Source organism: Felis catus, chromosome E1 (assembly GCF_018350175.1).
Source record: "Felis catus isolate Fca126 chromosome E1, F.catus_Fca126_mat1.0, whole genome shotgun sequence".
Taxonomy (NCBI): domain Eukaryota; kingdom Metazoa; phylum Chordata; class Mammalia; order Carnivora; family Felidae; genus Felis; species Felis catus.
In genome coordinates, this window is record NC_058381.1 from 58997184 (window position 1) to 59017564 (window position 20381).

A 20381-nucleotide genomic window follows, 5' to 3' on the forward strand; every position below is an offset into this window, starting at 1 on the left:
TTTTCAAATAAAAGGCACTGGACTCAGACATGGAGTAGAATTTTGTCCTGCAGAGCACTTTGTTGTTTAGTGACACCTATTTAAAACATCTGAGGACACCTCTTTTCCAGGGGGCTTCAGGGCCCATTTAAAAGCCACAACAGGAATGCGGGCCTCATGGCTTTATCAGCAACCTCTGCCTACCCACCTCTCTCTGAAGCAACATGATATAGATAATGCTTCCTGGCTGTTTGCACACAGCAGGCCTACCTCCAAGGACTGATCTGACTCCGTAGAAGGTCCATAAAACAAAGAATGAGCTGTAGAATCCAAGTGGAATTCTGAACCAGAAGTTCTAAGACGATTTTGACCATGGCGTCAGCAGGGGCCTGAGTGCTCAGCTTCCCAGCCAGGCCGCCATCAGGAAACGCTCAGCACACACGTCAAATGTTGGCTCTGCTGAGGCTGCTCAGTACCTGGTGCTGGCCCCAGGGCTGGAGGCCAAGCCCTGCGCCTCAACCAGAATGAGGAAGGTGAGGTCGTGTCCCCGCAGCAGGCAAGGGGACAGAAGGAGAGCTGGAGGTGCCCTGGAGACAGACTCCAGGCTCACGGTCCCACTCCTCATCTCCCCAGCCAGCTGACCTTGGGACCCAGTGCCCAGGGCAGTAACCGTGTACCCACCCCCAGGAGTGACTAGCAGATATGATGAAGCAATGTATAAAAACCCCAGTGACTGGCACATAGAAGGTTCTCAGTGTGAGCCGAGACCACCAAAACCCCACCTGAATGGACAGGAGGCCGTCACTCCCTTCGTTGATTGGGATTGTGTTGGTTTGCGCCCTGGGAGCCTTCCCGGAGGAAATCTGAAACAGGCCCGTGCCAGGGGGCTGGGGGAGCTGGGAGAAGAGGGAGGCTGCTCAGATAGGTAGGTGCCAGCCTAAGAAGCAAGGAGACTTACAATGAGGCGGGTCTTGGGCACCACAGGACAAGCACAGCTTGGCATCCACCACCAGAATTGTAGAAGTTTATGGAGAGGCCGTAACTGAGTTCGGTCACATCCACTGTCCAGAAGGTCTCAGCTACACCTTCCTCTCTCAGGGCTGCGTCCTTGCAGACGGCTCGCAGTGGGAACAGCAGGACAGTGGATGGAACATACGTTCCAAGCTCAGGGGACAGGAGGAGCCTCTGATTGTCCAGGGCCAGCTTGTGGACCAACCAGTGGTCACATTCTCTCGTGACCTCCTCCAACAGACAGGCCATGCTTTTGTTTCAGAAATGCTCACCTGTGGTGCAAAGTGCCACCCCAGACCCACTGAGCCTTTCACGAAATGTAGACACATTGCGGTATCTTCCTAAAACCCAGACAAGCTGGAATCCCAAAACCCACCTAGTCCTAAGGGCCCAAGGCCCTAGTTAAAGAAACGCAGATCTGTATTATGTTACATCCCAGAACAAAGAACCTCCTAGAACCCAGAAAGGAATGATAATTCCAAGATTAGTAGTTATCCAAAGGAAGGAGAGATTAGTTACTGGGAAGGTCCTTGAGGTGGGCATCCTATCCCTGGGGTGGGGGCCTTCCCTACCCTCCACAGGCAGCGGGCAGTGTTCTCGTTACCGGTTGTGGAGACCTACACTGACCGTGTGCCTGGCACGACTGCTGCCTGATTTCAACTTTGCAACGATCCCGGGGTGCGAGGAGCCCACGGGAAAAGTCAGGCTCAGAGAGGTGAAGTGTCTGGCCCACAGCCGCACAAGGAAGACGGGACAACCCAATGTGTTCCCTCGGCTCTATGCTCCCCAGGCCCTTTGCACCGTATCCTGCACAGCTCTGCCCAGCCAGCCCCCTTGGTCCTGTTCCACCTGCCCCTACCGTGCCGACCACAGGCTCCTCCAGCGCCAGGCCAGCCCCTTGGCCCCTGCAGGGGTTCCCTGTCATCTGCCCAGCCGCCTTTCCCAACCCACTTGTAAAGTAGCATCCATGCACGCACACGTGCACCCACATGTGCCCACAGGCACCCCAGCACACTCAGGGCCCTGGCCCCGTCCACTGTCTCTCCAGGGCTCTGGCCGCCAGCAGACACGTTACACTTTCGGTGGTTGTCTCACTAGGACGCGTGTGCCAGGAAGGGAGGGCACACTCCCAAGGAGGTGGGTTACCGACCCTGGGGCAGGTGGGGCCAGGGGCTGGAGAGCGTGACAGTGCACACTACGGACACCCAGATTCAAGCAGCCACTTCCAAGCCACAGCGGCAGAGCTGACCAGGTGCAGCAGAGGCCGCCTGGCCCATGGAGCTGAAATTACTTACCATCTGGCCTCTTCTAGAAAACGTGCGCCAGCCCCCCGTTTTACGCAGCTGCTGGTGCAGCAGGTGCCAACGTGACGGTCATCAGAAGTGAAGGGGCAGCTGAAGTGGAGTATTATTTGACCGTAACAAGGAAGGGAGCACTGACGCCGGCACGACACGGATGAACCTGGAGGACGCGAGACCGAGTCTAAGAAGCCAGTCTCAAAAGGCCACGTGCTAGACGACGCCATTTATGTGAAACGCCCAGAACAGGGAAACCTGTAGACAAAGCAGATCAGCGGTGGCCGGAGGCTGGGGGAATGGGGCGATGATGACACCCTTCACCGTCAACGTTCTGAAACTCGCCGGAGCGATGCCGGCACCACCCGCGAGTACACCAAAACCACTGAATTGTGCGCTTGCCACAGGTGACTTGTGTGAGTGGGAATCACATCTCAGTGAAGGCGTTTTTTACAAGTGAAGGGACCCCAGGAATTCAGAAAACAGAGCCCCGCTGGGTTTCCTCCAGCCTGAGATGACCGTCTGGGTGTCCCCAGCCGGGTCTCGGGTTCAGGAGGGAGAGCTCCAGGCCGTGCGCTCGGCAAGAGTCATTCTGTGCGGAGGAACCCCGACCCGCCTACCGGCCCAGGCTCAGCTTCTGGCGTGTGATTTCCAGTGGCGATCCGGACAGACGGGTACAACGTTGCCTGCAGATGCGCTATGCCTGTATTGACACAGAACCGCCAACATTAAAGCCACAGCTCACTGCCCACGGTGCCACGTCCTGGTGGACCGACAGAATGTGAGCTTGCAGGGCAGAGTTAGGAATTAGGTAGACTGCCATCTTCCAGACTGGGGAGACAAACCTGTTGCTCATAGAGACAGGTGCTCCCGGGAACCATGGGTTCTCATCACCCCACGTCACGTTTAGGAGAAAGGTGAAGACACCTCTCAGTTTCATCAGCGAGTCCTGGAAGGGAAGATCCGTGGAGCATGATTCAGCTGCGGAGACAAGGAGCCGGTCTCATGAAGAAACAAAAAGAAGGTTCTGGAACTGTCAGGTGGTCAAGGCCTGCCCGGACCTGAACTGCTTCCCTCAAAGCAGGGTCTCTGTCAGCACTGCTCACGTCCACTGTCTCCCTGCCTGACCCCATCCAGCCCCAGGTCCCATCGGCCCATGCCCTGCACCTATCGCCATCAGAGCCGTGCCCACACCTATCTCATCTCTGCTTCCAGAACACCCCAAACTAAGGCAGCTTTGTAACAGAGCAGTCCGCAAGTGCTTTCTGTAAAAGGTCGGCGTAAACATGTCAGGCACTGTGGACCAGTAGCCTCTGGTTCGTTGATTCCACTTCTAGAAGGCAGCCATTGGCAAGAGGTAAACTAATGAGCACAGCTGGGTTCCATAAAGCTTTGAGGACAAAAACAGCCCACGGCTGTTTGTCAACACCTGTTCTGGCTTGCCCATCCCCCCTGTCCTATTCTGGGCAGAGGGTCACCTTTGCCGAAGGCAACTCTGATCATCACACCCAGCCCTTAGCTGCCCCCGTCCCTGGGGATGTGCTTCCTGCCTTTCACACGTCTTCATGCCTGGCGGTCTCTCCAGCTGCTCCCCACTCTTGTGTCCAACACCCAGCCATCCGTCCGGTGTCAGCTAGAGGTCCCCTCTGCAGAGACGGGGCCCCTGACACCTCGTGAGGGCACAGCCCCCCTCACCTGCTTCCTAGCTCCCCCCACTGTGCCCACCACAACAGTGCTGCGGCTGGGGGGTCCCCTCCGCCTCACCTGGTACAACAGCAGGAGGGGGTCTGCCTCGCCCCCGCTGTCCCCCCAGTGCCTGGCACAGAACGGGAACTCCGCAAGCACGCGGTGAATTAAGGCATCAAATGGATAGAAGGATAAGAGAATCCCAGGTCCCCGTTTGAAAATGATGCAGTACCTGTTGGTGAGGAGGATGGGAGGAGGGTGGGAGGGCACGGGGAGCACATGCACAGAGCCCTGGAAACCTCTGACCTGGTTCCCGGCAGTCTGTTCTAGGAGCTCGGGGGTAGGGGTAGGGGGCAGACTGTAGGGGGTCTCTAAGCCTGCAAGCACCCCTGTCCCCACCCCACATACTCAGCACTCTCAGCGCTCGGACCACACATACCCACTCTGGCTAGATTCCAGAAGCCCATAGAGAACAGACCTGGACCCCGAGCGCCCACAGCATTCTGCCGGCATGGACGTCACCAGAAAAACCAGCCTTGCCCCTTGAGGAAAGAACATGGGGTTGCTGTGAGACCCGCGTCTGGTGAGCGATCAGAATGGCTGCTTCCCAGAGTGTTCCGGGGGCTCTGTCGGGAGGACACCAAGGGGCACATCTCAGTGGGGCCCCTGGTGTCTCTCAGGACACAGGTGGTGTCTTCTGGACAGACTCCCCCAAGACCACATGAGCTCACAATTCCGAGGAGGGGGGGAAAGGGGTGAGAACATTTTGTCCTCCTGTAAAAATAACAGACGAGACCCTTCCGTTTCAGTGGCCCCGACCCAGGCAGCGCAGGGGACGGACTTACTTTGCTCATGAGTTTTTCCTCAGCTGAGAAGCTACTGCCACAAGGAAGGAGTCACGGAACTCATTACAGACAGGGGAGGTCTTAGAAGGGAGGCCGGAGTCTCTCCCTTCTCTGCTTCCTGACTCACACGTGCACGGTGATACAGCCGCTCGGCCAGCTCTTGGCCTCGGATGAAAACCGGAAGGAGAGGGAAGCGTTCCCAGCACCCGCAGGACCCCGGATCCCACACGGAGCAGGGAGGTCACCTCGGGGCGGCCAACCGCGGGTCGGTGGGTTTTGAACAGCGGTCGTCCGGCTCACTTCTCCCAGCAGCCCAGGGGAAATGCGGGGCTACGGGGGTGGGGTTGTCAATTTAGGTCAAACCCACATAAAATTAACTATTTTGAAGTGTACTTAGCGCACTCACGGTGCTGTGCAGACAGCACCTCTGTGTCACTCCGGAACCTTCTCATCACCCCCAGAAGGAGGCCCGACCCCTCTAGGGGCCGTTCCCTCCCCGCCTCCCCAATCCCTGGCAACAGGGCTCTGCTCTCTGTCCCCACGCATCCGCCTGTTCTGGACATCTCACGGAACTGCAGTCACACCCCACGTGTCCCGTTGTGTCTGGTCTCTCTCTCTCTCTCTCGGAGCACGTTTCCAGGTCCGTCCCTGCCATAGGATGTCATCAGGGCTTCGTTCCTTTTCACGGTGGAAGAGTACAGGCTCCCTCTTTCTCACCCCGCAGCTGCAACTTTTTAAAAAAGCATCAGGGCAAAGCAAGAAAGGACAGCGTGCACGGGGTCACCCACAGCCGCCCTCACACCTTCCGTCTCCCCAGAGGAGCAGGAGGAGTGAGAGGCAGCCTGGAGGGCAGGGCTGGTGGGGGGCAGGAGGGGCGGGAGGCCTGGTGGCTAGGAGGCTGGGAGGGTGGGTGCACGGGGCACCGGAGGCACGTCCCCACCGCGCGCTGACCTTCACGCCCATGACCCAGATCAGGACACACTGCCAGACGCTCAGTGGCCCCCCGGCCGAAACACTTGGGTCTTGCTGAGCCAGAGAAGCCAGAAACCCCACGGCCCTGGCCCTGGTCCTGGTCCCAGCTGCGCGGGGCTCCGATCCTTTCTCACAAGAATGGGTGAGTCAGGCGAGACCGGGGGCTCCGAACCTGGGGAGAAATGAGAAGGTCTGGGAACTTGATCAGGAAACAGCACATTCCTTCCCACACACCCCTCTGCTTGTTCAATGTTTCAATGTCCCAATCACGGGTGGAGGCCCCCACCCAGTGGAATCGTGGGTATTTCCATGGCACCTGCCAGGTGGCGCACGCATAGCAAAATATCACTCTCCCTGGTCGTTATTTCTAGACGTAGGTGTTTCTTAGACCCACCAGCCCACCGTGCGAGTTAACACATTCAAAAAGAAGCACATTTAATAGCCAAAAGGTAGAAACAACCCATATTATCTATCAGTCAGGGAACATGGAGAGCGCAACAGAATCGTATTTGGACGTAAAGGAAGGAAGTTCTGATACCTGCTCCCTCGTGGCTAAACCTTGTCAACATGACGCTCAGTGGAAGAACCCAGTCACAGAAGTCCAATGGGTGGGTCCATGGAGAAAGACTGGCAGTTCCGGGAGAAGAGAGGAGTGGGGGAGACCCGCTCATGGGGCTCAGGCAGCCGCAGTGGAACCACGAGTAGGGGTGCTTGCACAATATTGTGAAGACACTAAATGCCACTGAGTCGTGTGCTTTAAAATGGTTCATTTGAAGGGCTCAGTCGGTTGAAAGTCTAGCTCTTGGTTTCAGCTCAGGTCATGATCTCACAGTCGTGGGACTGAGCCCCGCCTCAGGCTCCTTGCTGAACACAGAGCTGGCTGGAGATTCTCTCTCTCTCTCTCTCTCTCTCTCTCTCTCTCCCTTTGCCCCTCTCCCCCATTGTGCTCTCTCCCTCTCTCTCTCTAAAATAAAATTAAATTAGGGGCACCTGGGTGGCTCAATTGGTTAAGCATCCAACTTCGGCTCCAGTCATGATCTCACGATTCATGAGTTCAAGCCGGGCTCTGTGCTGACAGCTCGGAGCCTGGGGCCTGCTTCGGACTCTGTCTCCCTCTCTCTGTTTGCCCCTCCCCTGCTCATGCTCTGTGTGTCTCTCTCTCTCAAAAATAAATAAACATTTCTAAAACTTTTAAATAAGTAAAAATAAAATAAATTTTTTTTTAAATTTTAGTCTTAAAAAGATAAAATTAAATGGTTCATTTTACGTTGTAAGAATTTCTCTTCAACAAAAAAAGCACATACAACAATGCCTTGTTTTTTAAAATATCTTGATCATTATATTTTAATACTATAACCCTCGGAAATTTCTTTCATGGATTTAAGACTATTTCTCCGAGAAGGATCTGCTGGCTTCACCAGATGCCAAAGGGCTTTGGTACAGAAGGATTAGAACCCCCTGGACTGGAGCTCTCCCTGGCCCGCTGTTCCTACTATTCTTACCTGGATGGGTACTGCCCCCTGCCCCTCCCAGGTGGCACCGTGTGAAAAGCCCTTGCATGCCCTTCATTACCACTTGGTCTTCTGCTCAGTACAAAGGCTCTGCAATCTCCAGAGTCATCTCTAAAAATGCAGGTGTCCCAGGAAAGGTGAAACTCAGCAGTGTCACCAGGGTGAATCTGCAGACAGGTGAGCCTGGGCCGGGACACGGGTAGAAGACGGAGCTGGAGGGCACCGAAGCAGCACAACATGAAAGGGGAGGCAGACAGGGGACCCAAGGATTCACAGGCTGCCCTGCTGTGACCTCCAGGTGCGCCCAGGGCCAGTCGCCCAACAGGGAACATCACATCACCCTGCACCGCCCGGGGTGGGGACAGAGTGCCCCGGCACCTCTCCCTGAGCCCACCCAGCGATGAGCCTACCTCCAGGCCACTCCCAGCTGAAGGTGCAGCCGCCCCACCACTGAACACAGATGCTGGCCGAGCAAACTTGACTCGAGGCTTCAAGTCCCCTGTCTGCTTCCTGCTCTCCTGCATCTGCAATCCGAGGGAGAGGTACCTGCCGACCCTCCACCATGCACCATGCTAGGTGGCCCGTAGGCAAGGATTTCACGTGGTCCTTCCCACAAGCCTGCGCCGTAGGCACTGTTACGGATGGAGAAACTACAGATCACAGAGGGACGTGAACCCGAGACCTGCACTCTCTCCTGCATCCCCCTCCTCCCCTGAGAGCATCACCCCTGTCTCCAGAGTCCTCTTGATACTGAATCATGCTCTGGGCCTAGACATGAAGCTGTAAACAGGAGTGCTTGTTCTAGACAAAGAGACAGAAAGGAAACCTATAGACAAGAAATTCCACAAGGTAATCTCAGGCTGCAGTAACTGCTATCCAAGTCAAGACCGTCTCTGCTCCGCCGCAGGCACAAGTAAACCCTGAAAGCTCAGAGCTTAACCGAAAGATCGTTTCTCACCTACAATCAGCATGGCCCCTCTCTGCGACTCTCCTCCCATCGGGGACTCCAGGATCCAGGCTCCTCACGTCCTGGGCTCTTCAGCTAACAGAGGTGGTCGCCTCGGTCACTGTAGAAGAGGAATAGAGAGTGCGGGCCATCCCACAAGAGGTTCTGTGGCAAGGTCTGGAGGTGGCGTGTGTCTCTTCTGTCCACAACTCACGGGCCCCAACCTAACTGCCAGGGAGGTGGGAAGAGAAGGTCTCCCGCGAAATCCAGGAAGATGCAAGCGAAATGGAATCAGATGAGTATTGGACGTCGTACCACAAGAAGAGTAAACAAACAGAATGATGGAACAGGAAGTGGCCGGGACGAGGGGCCCATTTTAGGTAGACAGGTCAGGGGAGTGACTTTAGGGGGTGCTTTGAGGGGGCCTGGCAGGAGACAGCAAATGATTTGGTGCCAGAGAGCACCGGGCACGTTCAAGGGACAGAAATGAGAAGGGCAGGGGTGAGCAAGTTTGGCCACACAAGCCAGGTTGGGTGGGGAGCCCCGGTACACATCAGAGTCACCTGAACCCCTCGGAAACCTCCTGTTACCTGCACCCCCGGCTCCCCAGGGACCCCGACCTAATTATTCTGGCCTGGAGCCAGGCCTTAATTTGTTATTGCTTTTTTCTTTAAGAAAATGACACCTGTGTCCCAAAGTGCACAAATCAGAAGTGTGTGCTCAATGAATAGTCACAAAGTGGACCATCCATCCATGTACCCATCACTGAGGCCAAGAAGTAGAATATCACAGGGGCACCTGGGTGGCTCAGTCGGTTAAGCATTTGACTCTTGATTTCAGCTCAGGTCATGATCTCACAGTTCGTGAGATGGAGCCCTGTTTTGGGCTCTGTGCTGACAGCGTGGAACCCGCTTGGGATTCTGTCTCTCCCTCTCCCTCTGCCCCTGTCCTGCTCTTTCTCTCTCTTGAGATAAATAAGTAAACTTTAAAAAAAGAAATAGAATATCACAGACCCACAGGTGGCCCCCCGTTCTCCCCTGCCCTTCTTCATTCCCAAAGATAATTACCATTGTGTCTGGCCTGATCCTAAAGTCTGAGTGGAATAGAACAGTCTATCCCCAATTTTGTGCCTGGGTCCTTTCCTGCCACATTATTTTTGTGAGGTCCACTGAGTGTAGAAACTCTGTTATGTATTCCGTTGTATGAATGCACCACAGTTTTATTCAGCCACGCTCCTGTCGAAAGACATTTGGGTTCCTTCCCATCTGGAGCTATGAAGGATGATGGTGCCGTGCCCACTCTTGGTGTGTGTGTGTCTTGGTGCACGTGTGCGTGGATTTCCACCAATGGGTGTCTGGGGGCGGAGCCGTGGGGCCCCGGGGCCGCCATATGTTCAGCTTCAGCAGATCCTGTTGAACAGTTTTCCAAAGCAGCTGTTCCTGCTCACGCTTCTACCAGCAACATGTGAAGGTTGCCATCGTCCTCTGTCTTCACCAGCCCCTGGGGTCACCAATTTACTCATTTTAGTCACCCTGGTGGGTCATAGTGGCATCTCAGTTTGCATTTCCCTGATGCCTAGTAAGGCACTTTGTGAAGTACTTGTTCAAGTCTCTTACCCGGGTTTCTACGAGCCCCTTTTTTTAAGTCATATCTATTGCAATGTCTTCTCCTGCTTCGTGTTTGCCTTTCCACTCTCTTAACGGTGACCTTTGGTGAACAGACCCCTTTAGTTTTAATATAACCCCATTTGTCCATCTTTTCCTTTGTATCATGAAAATATTCCAAATTTTCTTCTATATCATCTTCTAGAAGGTAGAATTGATTTCCATGTATGGTGTGAGGTAGGGATCATGCTTCCTGTTTTTTCAGGTGGCTATCCAATTGACCCAGCACCGTTTATAGCCAAGGTCACCCGTGCCACGTCTGCAGCAGGGCCACCTTTGTCTTCTATCATGTGTTGTTTGCCCATATGTGCTGGGCCTGTTTCTGGGCTCTCTGCTCTCTTCATTGGGCCATTTGTCTAGCCTTCTATTCAAATTTTTGTAACCTCTCTTGCAGCCAGGGTTGAGAACCACTGATACAGGACCTTGTAGTTTACAGTAACAGCTGTGAGCGTCAGTCTAAATACAAGTGTGTAGGGGCGCCTGGGTGGCGCAGTCGGTTAAGCGTCCGACTTCAACCAGGTCACGATCTCATGGTCCGTGAGTTCGAGCCCCGCATCGGGCTCTGGGCTGATGGCTCAGAGCCTGGAGCCTGTTTCCGATTCTGTGTCTCCCTCTCTCTCTGCCCCTCCCCCGTTCATGCTCTGTCTCTGTCCCAAAAATAAATAAACGTTGAAAAAAAAAATTTAAATACAAGTGTGTAGACACCCAATAAGGGATTTTCAGAGAAAAATAGGTTAAATGCAGGATGTGGGAAAAGCAATGCCAGAACCGTGAGGAAAGGGCCCGTGGAGTGGGTGGGGAAACTGGGTAACGGGCCAGAAGCCAAGATGCTTGGATCGATCCATCCCGCTCCCCACGCATTCTCTTATCCCCTCTCCAGACCTCCAGATCCAGCCAAGCCAGAGTGCAAAGAAGCACCGACAGGAGCAAGAAGGAAAGTTTTCTTCCTTGGTCACCGGCCGTGCTTATGGAAATCAGATCCCTCTTGCAACCACAGTTTATTCCCAAGTTGCCATGGCACTTCCTGTAATTAATGGCTGAGTTTTAATTAAACATTGATTAGCCACTAATTAGTCTAATGATTAGTCCTGGGGAGGAGACAGGGCTGTCAGACCCCATAAAGGAGGCGGGGGGAGGCAATGAAAGATTATGGCTTGGGTGGAAATGTTCTCCCTTCCTCCCTCCAGGCCAAATGTTTTCTATGATTTTGGTCTATTATAAACGATGCTTTCAATGTGAATTTTTCTAATCGGTTTGAGTCTGATGAAGTCTCAGGCCACTGGTGCAAGGAAGATTGAATCTATTCGCCTTTTCATCAGATTTCAGCCTCTTAATGCAGCTAAAGAGCCTTTTTCCACTTAGAGAGGAATTAGTTTCTGTCTCCACAATGAAGTCATCCTGGGCTGAGGCCGTCTCCCTCCCACGTCCTTTGTGGGGGCCCAGACCTTGCCAAGGACTTCTGAGATGTGAGTGTAGGAGGGCTTTGCACTCAGAGCAGATCTCGCAAGCACCTGATGCCCCAGGTCACCCTCTCCCCATTCCTCACCAGTTTGCCCGCCCCTCCCACAACGCTGACTGCCTGGTTTTGTTTTATTGTGAAAGCAGGATACAGTTCCAGGGGGAACTCGCTCTCAGTAAAGGATGCGTGCAGCCTCCCCCAACCCTCAACCCTCAACCAAAAAGAAAGCCTGACTTTCACGTGGACCCAGCTCAGAGTGAACTGCACTTGAAGTTTCCCTATAAGAAGTTAACTCTGCAGCAAATCTTTGCAGGAGTAGAAACGGTAGGATGACCTTGGTCGATCATCCCCAGTGCACCTTCTGTAAGTTTGGGTTTATGCACAACCATCCAGAACTCCCTTATAGCCTTGTGCTGAGCACTAAGCGTGGGAGAGAACAGAAGCATGAAACCTGAAATCCAGAAAGTCTTAGGGTCAGGGAAAGGTGCCCTCTACCAAGGGAGGTAGGCCCGCCCTGACACGCAACCTTGCCAACCTTAAAAAGCCTCAGCATTTGCCTTCGGGACTCCTGGTGCCACCAGAAACACCCCAGCCGGAAGCGGAGAAAGCATGACAAAGACATGGAAACCGACAGAAACACACACACTTCTTTTCTTTTTTTTTTTTTTTAATTGTAGTAAAATACACATAGCACTGAGCACTTTAACCATTTGTGAGTGTGCAATTCGGTGGCACCTAGGACATTCCCATTCTTGTGCAGACATCCTACCGTCCATCCGCAGAACTTCCTTATCTTCCCAAAATGAAACTCTGTCCGGTAAACACTGACCGCCCAGCCTTCTCCCCCAGCCTCTGGCTCCCACCATCCTACTTTCCGTCCATGAATCTGACGACTCCAGGGAACTCATACAGGTGGAATCTTAGAATATTCATCCTTTTGCAATTGGACTATTTCACTCCACATCATAACTTCAAGGTCCATCCATGTTGTAGCAGGTGTCAGAATCTCCTTCCTTTTCAAGGCCGAATAATAGTCTACTGCGTGGCTGTTCCCCATGTTGTGTATTCATCCATCAGTGGACGCTGGCCTCTCCCACCTTTTGACTGCTGCGGGGACCACGCACACTTCTCGATCTAGCTTGCACATTTAGTTATTTTCATCTTCAGGTGAGACAGGACTCTGTGCAAGCCCCCAGGTTTCGGCTGCACTCTCTCCTTAATCAACGAGGATACCCAAGACTTGTTTTTGCTCCTGAGACACCACCCCCATTCTTACGTCTCCTTTTATCGATTTTTCTTATCATTTCCTGATAGATTTTTTTTTTAATGTTTATTTATTTTTGGAAGAGAGAGCGTGAGCAGGGGAGGGGCAGAGAGAGAAGGAGACACAGAATCGGAAGCAGGCTCCAGGCTCCGAGCTGTCAGCCCAGAGCCCGACACGGGGCTCAAACTCACGAACCGTGAGATCATGACCTGAGCCGAAGTCGGACATTTAACCGACTGAGCCACCCAGGCGCCCCTGTTTTTCATTTGAGGGAGAGAGAGCAAGGGAGGGGGCAGAGGAAGGCTGGGGGGAGGAGAGAGAATCTTAAGTGGTCTCCGCGCTCAGCACAGAGCCCGATGCGGGGCTCGATCCCACAATCCTGGGATCATGGCCTGAGCCGAAATCAAGAGTCGGGTGCTCAACTGACTGAACCACCCAGGCTCCCCTTTCCTGATAGCTTCTGCCACACAAGCACACGGGAATGTCCTGCATAGACTTTTTCATCCTGCTGACACGCCCTGAGCTGGCGGTAAGACACCTCTTCACTGGGAAGGAGGCCTGGAGCAGAGCCCAGAGGGAGGGCCTGGAAGCCGGAAAGCGGGGTCAGAGCCCCGGTCCTGCTCTGATTCAGGCAAGTCCTCGGGCCTCTCTTTGCTCAACTGTAAATTGGGTGCCGCCCCTTCCGGCTCTGCTAGGCCTCGGCCCTTCTTTATTTGACAGCCCTGGACAGTCGCTCGGGCAAAAAGAGGTCACGCAGCAGCCACGTGCGGGACCCTGGGCTTGAGTGCCTACACGCACTTGGCATTCGTGAATTTTCTGGCTTTCGACCCCCACTTCTGAAGCAGCAGTAAACAGGAGGGACGGGGGCTCTGGCCGAGCAGGACAGTGTCCTGAGCTGTCACGGACGCCTCTTTCAGGTGCTTCTGTCACCGTAGAACTCTGAGGGGCCACCACGGGCAAATATGTGGCTGGTGGCAGGCCTCGCGACAGCCCCTCTCCTGACAGTATGACCTTAATCCCCATGATGGCTTTATTGTGCTCACTTTAAAAGTTAGCAAGTTTGGGGCACGTTGCTGTCGTGTACAGTGCCCAGGAGGACCCCAAAGTCCCGTGGCAGAGACGGCGAGCCTGTCCCAGCGCTAGGTGTTCCATGGGGCCTGCCCTCCCCACCGCACCCCCACGGCATGCCCCTGGGGCTGGATGTCTGGTTCCGGCCAAAAGAAGAATGGAAGAATGTGCCCTCACTTCCAGACGGAGGTGGCCACGGCCCCCACGGACTGTCCCCACCCTGTCTCCACAGCCAGCTGGCGCTGAGCCCCTCTTGGGGAAGATGTCAGCACTGGACTCCGTGTGATCGCAAGTGAGCACGCAGTGTGGCAAGTCAGTGGTGTTTGAGGACGGCCTGTCCGGCGGTCAGCAGGACGGACTGATACATCTCCCCGCACAGTCAAGGCCACACCCCAGGGGTGGCCTCTGGCCTGGTTAAGTGGGGGTGAGGCGTCGGTCTCAGGGGGAGGCGTCTGCCCTGGCGGAGAGCGCCCTCACCCTGGACACAGCCAGCCCGCCATCTGGCCTTGTGTTGGGCTACCGGAGGCCGGTCCCGCTCAGCCTGCCGTGCTGGGCTCAGCAAAGGTTGGGCCAGGAGCCGGCAGTACAGAGAGGAACAAAACACAGCCTTGGGCCTTGAATGCTGATGACTTAACGGGGGACAAATGGGCCCAGGTGGTGAAATGAGGTCTAAGACATACAGCCCAAGCGGAGGCTCCAGAAGCCATTCCGATTCCTCGGCTCGGTCTTGAGGACGCACCCAGGCAGGCCAGGTGCGGACAGCGGAGGGGGCGCGCCGGGCAGAGGGCGCGGGGAGACGCGCATGGGGCCCAGACAGCAGGGCGCAGCGGAACCGGAGCTGGTAGACCAGCAGTCAAGCAGGCAACACAGAACCGCAGGCTGTGCGGGGACAGCCAGGACCGCCGACGGCTGGTGCGAGCAGGAGAGGAACACGAGCTGCCGGGAGCCTGGCTCTGGGGGGACACGGCTGGGCAGGGAGAAGAGGCGTAGCCCGTGGTCCCACTAGCCATCGGAGGCCAGACGACACGGAAAACGCCCCGCTGTTAAGGGGTTGGCAGCCGCCCAAGGCCCGGCCCCGGACGCCCAGAAGAAAAGAGGTCGGATCTAAGACTTAGCTTCAAAGCCCTGGCACAGCAGCGGTATTTCCAGCCAAGGCACAGAAATGAGGGGCTTTCGAAAGCCAGCTTCCTCTCAAAAAAAACTCCCCAGAGGAGGCCACGGACAGTCCACCACCGCTGCAATATTTAGCGAGAACAAAAAAGGAAGCAGCTGCCATTATTGGAAGGGACACCTCTGAGATCACGCAGTGCCCCTCCTGAGCTCAGGGGGGTGGGGGGGAAGGACCCCCTCTAGCTGGAGGCCACAGAAGTCTTCCTGGAGGAGGTGACATTTGGGCGGGGATCTCTGAAGGATGTGCAGGAAGGTTTCCTCGAATGGAAATACCCAGGTACATGCCCCACACAGATGTCCTGGGCCGAGGGACAAGGGACAGAGAAGCTCAAATAGGGACAGACACAGTCGGTGGGGGCAGGACAGTCCCACCAGAAATTCACTGGGTCATTCAACAATCATTCACTGGGGGCCCAGGTCTGGGTTCAAGGCACAGAGACTCCAAACTGAACGGAGCCAGGGGGTAACGAGGCTGAGTGGAAACCCAGGCCGGGAGCAGACTGAACGTGACCCTTCAGGTGGCAAAGAGCCCTCCCGCAGGCAAGGGCGGGAGGGAGACACCAGACGCGACGTGAGCTGGGCCCAAGCGGTGCCCGCGTGAATTATGTTTTGCATCCACCTGAAGCCCCCTGGGCTCCTGTGGTCCGTGTGTGGCTGACCCTTGCTTCTCACCGTCCTGCCTTTGGGGGGCAGCTCTGGCCAGATGGGTGGGCGCTCCCATGACTGGCAGGCCCGGCCCGTGGCCCCCTGCCTTCCCTCTGCCTTCACTCGCAGGACTGCGCGCATATTGATCGCAGCACACGCCTCGTCAGAGGCAGATTGGGGAAATCGATGGGGTTAGGTCACAGGGGCGGCGGCCTAACACCAACCCAAAGGGGCCCTGGGCAGTGTGCTCCTCACTGACATGCATTTTCAAGATAAAGAGGCAGCTGTCACTTTTGCCTCGAGGCATTTTAATCTCGTCGCTGGGGGAGAAAAGGCCGGTCTCAGCCGACACAGGGTTCAACGCAGCTTCAAAACCAAGCGGCCTCCTTTCCGGGGCGAAGGTCACAGTTGGGACTCACCACTGCCGGCCATTTGTTGTGTAATGTGTCCAGCCAGCTCTGCAAATGGAAGTCCTCGGGAGGTCCCCGATACAGTAAGTGGTGACGGGGACGGAAGCCAGGCCTGTGGACAGAAAGAGGGCCAGGTGGGAGGGGGAGCTGTCCAGCCAGGCACGCACCCAGCCCAACCGCTGGGCCCCCCAACCACGAGCTGCCAAGGACCCACAGACGCTCCAGCCCTCGGGTGCCACTTCAGCCCCTGGAACCCAGGATACACGCACGCACACAGGTGCACGTGCACCCCGTTATCCTGCCGCGCCGACTTGAAATTCGTTAGCATCAGCGAGAGGCAAAGGCCCCGTCTGGGGCTCTCACGCTCTTCTACGAAGGATCCTTCCCCCGGCACTTCTGTGCTCCTTCCTCTGCAGGAGAGAGATGTTTTGGAGACCAGATCCTCGAGATGTTCGTTTATCCCAGGGGCTGGAGCGGTCGGCTCCGGAAGATCCTCCTGGCAAGAAGGGAGTGAAGGAAAGGGATTTCTCTCCACTGCAGGACCCAGCTGCCCCAGGGTGTTCACTGCCCCATCGGCCCACCCGGAGGGAAAGCAGGCAGCCTGAGCTGGAGCTCAGGTGGGGCATCCCCAGGGGACAGTGGGGGACCAAGGGCCAGCCCACACCCACCGGCTCCCTCCTCCCGGGCAGCCCCAAGGCCGTGCCCCTCCTCGCCCCCCAGGAATAAAACAGACACCAATGAAAACATTTCCTGGTGAGACAGCTGGGCCAGCCACATTGGGCGTCTGGAAGTGGCTTCCGTCTCGGTGGCATCCAGAGAGCCGTTTCTGAGGATGCTGACCGGCCAGCTTGCGTCCTCTGTGTGGGGAAGAGGTCTGACCCTGGTCACCAGCCCCAAAGAACACAAAAGGCTGACAGCCACACAGGCCGGAGACGGCCCCAAATTCCCACTGTGGCCAAGGAGGAAGCCCGTGGGCGGTGGGGCAGACTCCAACCTCAGGAGAGCCAGGCCCTGCTCCGTCACTGGCTTCCCACAGGGAACAACACCAGCCCTTGCGGAGACACAGAGCATATCAGCAATAAAAGTCGTAATGTCACTGCAGGGGCCTCTGAGTGCTATGAAGAGATAAACAGGACGCTGCGGTGGAGGTGATGGGCGGGGGTGGAGACAGGGCGGCAACTGCAGGTGGCCCGGAGGTGTGAGACCTGAAGGTGGGAGGGTGTATCCGCCAGGGGTCAGCAGAGCCCCGGGAGACTGGCAGGTGCACCTGCACGTACGTGTGTGCAGAGAGAGGTGCACCGCACACATACATACACACACACAGGCACGGAGGTACACATGCATATACACACAGAGGTGTACGCATATATGCACACGTACATCTACACAGATGTATACATACACGTACACAGAGATATACACATCCATATACACACAGAGGTGTGCACATATGTGCACACACCTACATAGATGCACACATCTGTATACACACAGAGGTGTGCACGCACATAGATGCACACATCCATATACACACAGATGTACACATGCATGTACACGCATCCACAGTGGCACACATACATATACACAGGCACACACATAGATGCATATATACATAAACACACACACATAGACGCACACACACATATACACATGCACACACAGATATAGACATCCATATACATACACATGCAGGTGCACACATACATATATATACAAGGACACACATATACACGTGGATGGCAGTCATATCTATGTAGACACGCGCACGCATGTGCACACGCACACCGGCGTGCACATACATGCGTGTGCACAAATGTATAGAAACACACGTGCATATTTGTATGCATGCACATGGGTGTAGATATACACATGGAAGTGCGCGCACGTACATATATCCAAATGCATGTGCCCATGTATACACAAAGGCATACGATATACATGTGCGGTGTGCATAGATATACACTTACGTCTACACGTGTGCATGCATCCACATGCACCAACACATGGGTACACACATGCACACACACTATTGTGTATTTTTACACAGAGATTTGCCTCCACACGGCACCTGTGGGAGCCGGAGAAGCTGTCTCTGTGAGGAGTCCGAGGCCCATGGGGCAGGCCGTGGGAAAGGGAAGACAGCTGGCAGGTGAAAGGTCATAGGTGAAGGGGCAAAAGGTTCGGGAGCCACAACCCGCAGGGGTAACCACTGGGGCTGTTAACCCTCTTCCTTCAGAAGTGACCCACCCGTTACCTGTTGAGGGGCTGAGACCTGCGTGCAGCTTGGAAAGTCTCAGGACGGCAGGACGTCTAATAGAGGCACCAGCAGGGATCTTCAGCGGGTGCTCTAGAAGGAGCGCCGACCTGGGGGTTCCTGGTGGGTGACCCCTGTGAGTGCTCCCAGGAGAATGCATGGGGCAGGGAGAGGCAGGAAGGGACTTCAGGCTGGGGCCAGCCTTTTGCACTGCCCGTCTTCGGCTGGTCCCTGGGGGGGGGGGGGGGGAGGGGGGTCTTCTCCACAGAGGGGACCACTGCGGGTTGGCAGATCTGGTGGGGTGTCAGCAGCACCCACTCCAGCCGGGACCCTTCAGGCAGGCTCTCTCTCCCTGACTCCTCCTCCTCGCACCCAATGGGCTTGAAAACCAAAGCGCCGAAGGGAGTGTGGCAAAATCCTCTCCTCGTCCTGAGAGCCGACACAACCCAGCTCTGCCTGGGCCCTCTGGTCGCGCCCCCCGGCAGACCTAACCTAGTGATGGCAATCATCAGCACCTTCCAGGCTGCCCCAAACCTTCCGGAAGGCACCTTTGATCATGACAAGTTTAGCGGTGCAAATAACGATAACAATAATTAAAAGGCAGCCGGATCCGGGCTGCATTGATTTCTTGTTTTGTTTTGCTCTAAGCGGAGTTAATCTTAACGGCTGCTATTTAAATGGGCAGGGCAGCAAGAAATCTCGTCCTCTCTTCCCCTCCAAATAGATTTCGCCCTCATCTGGTGACGCGAGCTTGGCGAGGGCCTTGGGCTCCAGGCCCTGCCGCGACCTGGGATCTGCGGCCGTGAGCAGCCTACGGTTCTTTCAATTCATTACCACCACTCCTGCAGACGTCGTATGGATTTTGTGCTGTGGCAGCGGCTCCTCGCGCGTCAGTCATGCACACAGACCCCAGCACGGACGGAAACCAAGCTACCAAAACAATAAGGCCCAACAGGACAGGGTGTGCAGGGCATCTGTGCTGGCCGACCACAGCAGAAGGCCGGGCAGCCCAGGGGTCCCAACAGATGGGCGCGTGCCTGAGTCGCCGGGGGGCGGACAGAAGGTTCCGGAGACATCCTCCGCCCGAGGCTGCGTCCTCAGGCTGCACGGGGCTTGTTCACAGTTAATGAGCCCTAATTAACATGTTGATGGGGCTGTGCGCTGTTTATATTTGGAAACTTTTTACCGTGTCAGTTGGATTCATGATACTCAGGTTGGATCGTGAGCCTCGGGAAGCTGGTGGTAAGAGAAGCTGTGTGCCCTTCCTTCTCCCCAGCCCCCTGCCCTCAACCAGCCCCCCGAACCCAATCTCTTGCTGGGGCCACGTGCCGTCCGCATCGTGGCTCTTATTCAGACCATCATGGGTTCCAGGAGCCGCGTCCAGATTTCCAAGCCCATCTTGCTTCCCACCAGGCAACTCGCCGATCCTGGCACCTGCCTCCGTGTCACCGCTTTTTGGCCGGGACATCTGGGAAGGAGGGTCCCAAGGACCATTTGGATGCGGCCCCTATAGCCGGGCTGAGGGCTGAAAGCAAGAGAACCAAGTGAAAGCCCAGCGTCTGGACCTGCTCAGAATATCCCTCTGGGGGTCAAGGCCCTCACTGAAACACCCAGGTGTTCCAGTGGGCTCCCCAGGTTTCCTGTAGTTACCCAGAGGAAATACCTCTTTCCCAAGGACTATGGCAATTCAGGAAAAAGCTTGGATACAAAGGGCGTAATAAGGGGAGAAGGACAGTGCCCAGGGGTAGGGGATCTTCTCTGAGACCACCCCCCGTTTGCACGGCCCGCTTCCAATGTGCTTTTCCAGCTCTCCCTCCCACCTCCCCAGACCCTCTCCAGCCTCCCTGCTAAGCTCACACTCAGACTTCTGTCTTCTTGCTTCTGTGCCTTTGTATGATTCCCCCCACACCAACATCTTAGGACAACCTCCTTCCTCTCCCCCACATCAGCTTCTCAAAAACCCAGCCTCTTCTAGACCCAGCGCATCAGTCAGCTACTGCTCCCATAATGGTGCATAACAAACCGCCCCCAAAGTCAGTGACTTTCAAAAGAATTTTCTCTCCCTCTGACATTGTCTGCAGGCAGACCTCCTCTCTGCTGGTCAAAGACGGGTTCGGCAGGTCTTGCTCTGCCTTAGACTGTGTATCACCTGAGCTTGACTCCAGACTGTGGGTTGGGCCCAGGTCTGGTCTCCATGTATGT

At 55.5% G+C, this 20381-nt stretch overlaps 1 protein-coding gene across 1 annotated transcript in view; it reads right to left on the bottom strand.

The window, feature by feature from the left end:
* Positions 1-2499: 2499 nt before the first annotated feature.
* Positions 2500-20381, bottom strand: part of LOC111557856 — a 44461-nt gene continuing 26579 nt past the window's right edge. Inside the window, exons 2-4 of the mRNA XM_045044184.1 lie at positions 4050-4378; positions 3131-3234; positions 2500-2988 (exon numbers count right to left, since the gene is read on the bottom strand). Of these exons, the coding sequence (XP_044900119.1) occupies positions 2916-2988; positions 3131-3234; positions 4050-4378 (506 nt within the window). The 3' untranslated portion in view covers positions 2500-2915. The remainder of the gene's footprint in view (positions 2989-3130; positions 3235-4049; positions 4379-20381) is intronic.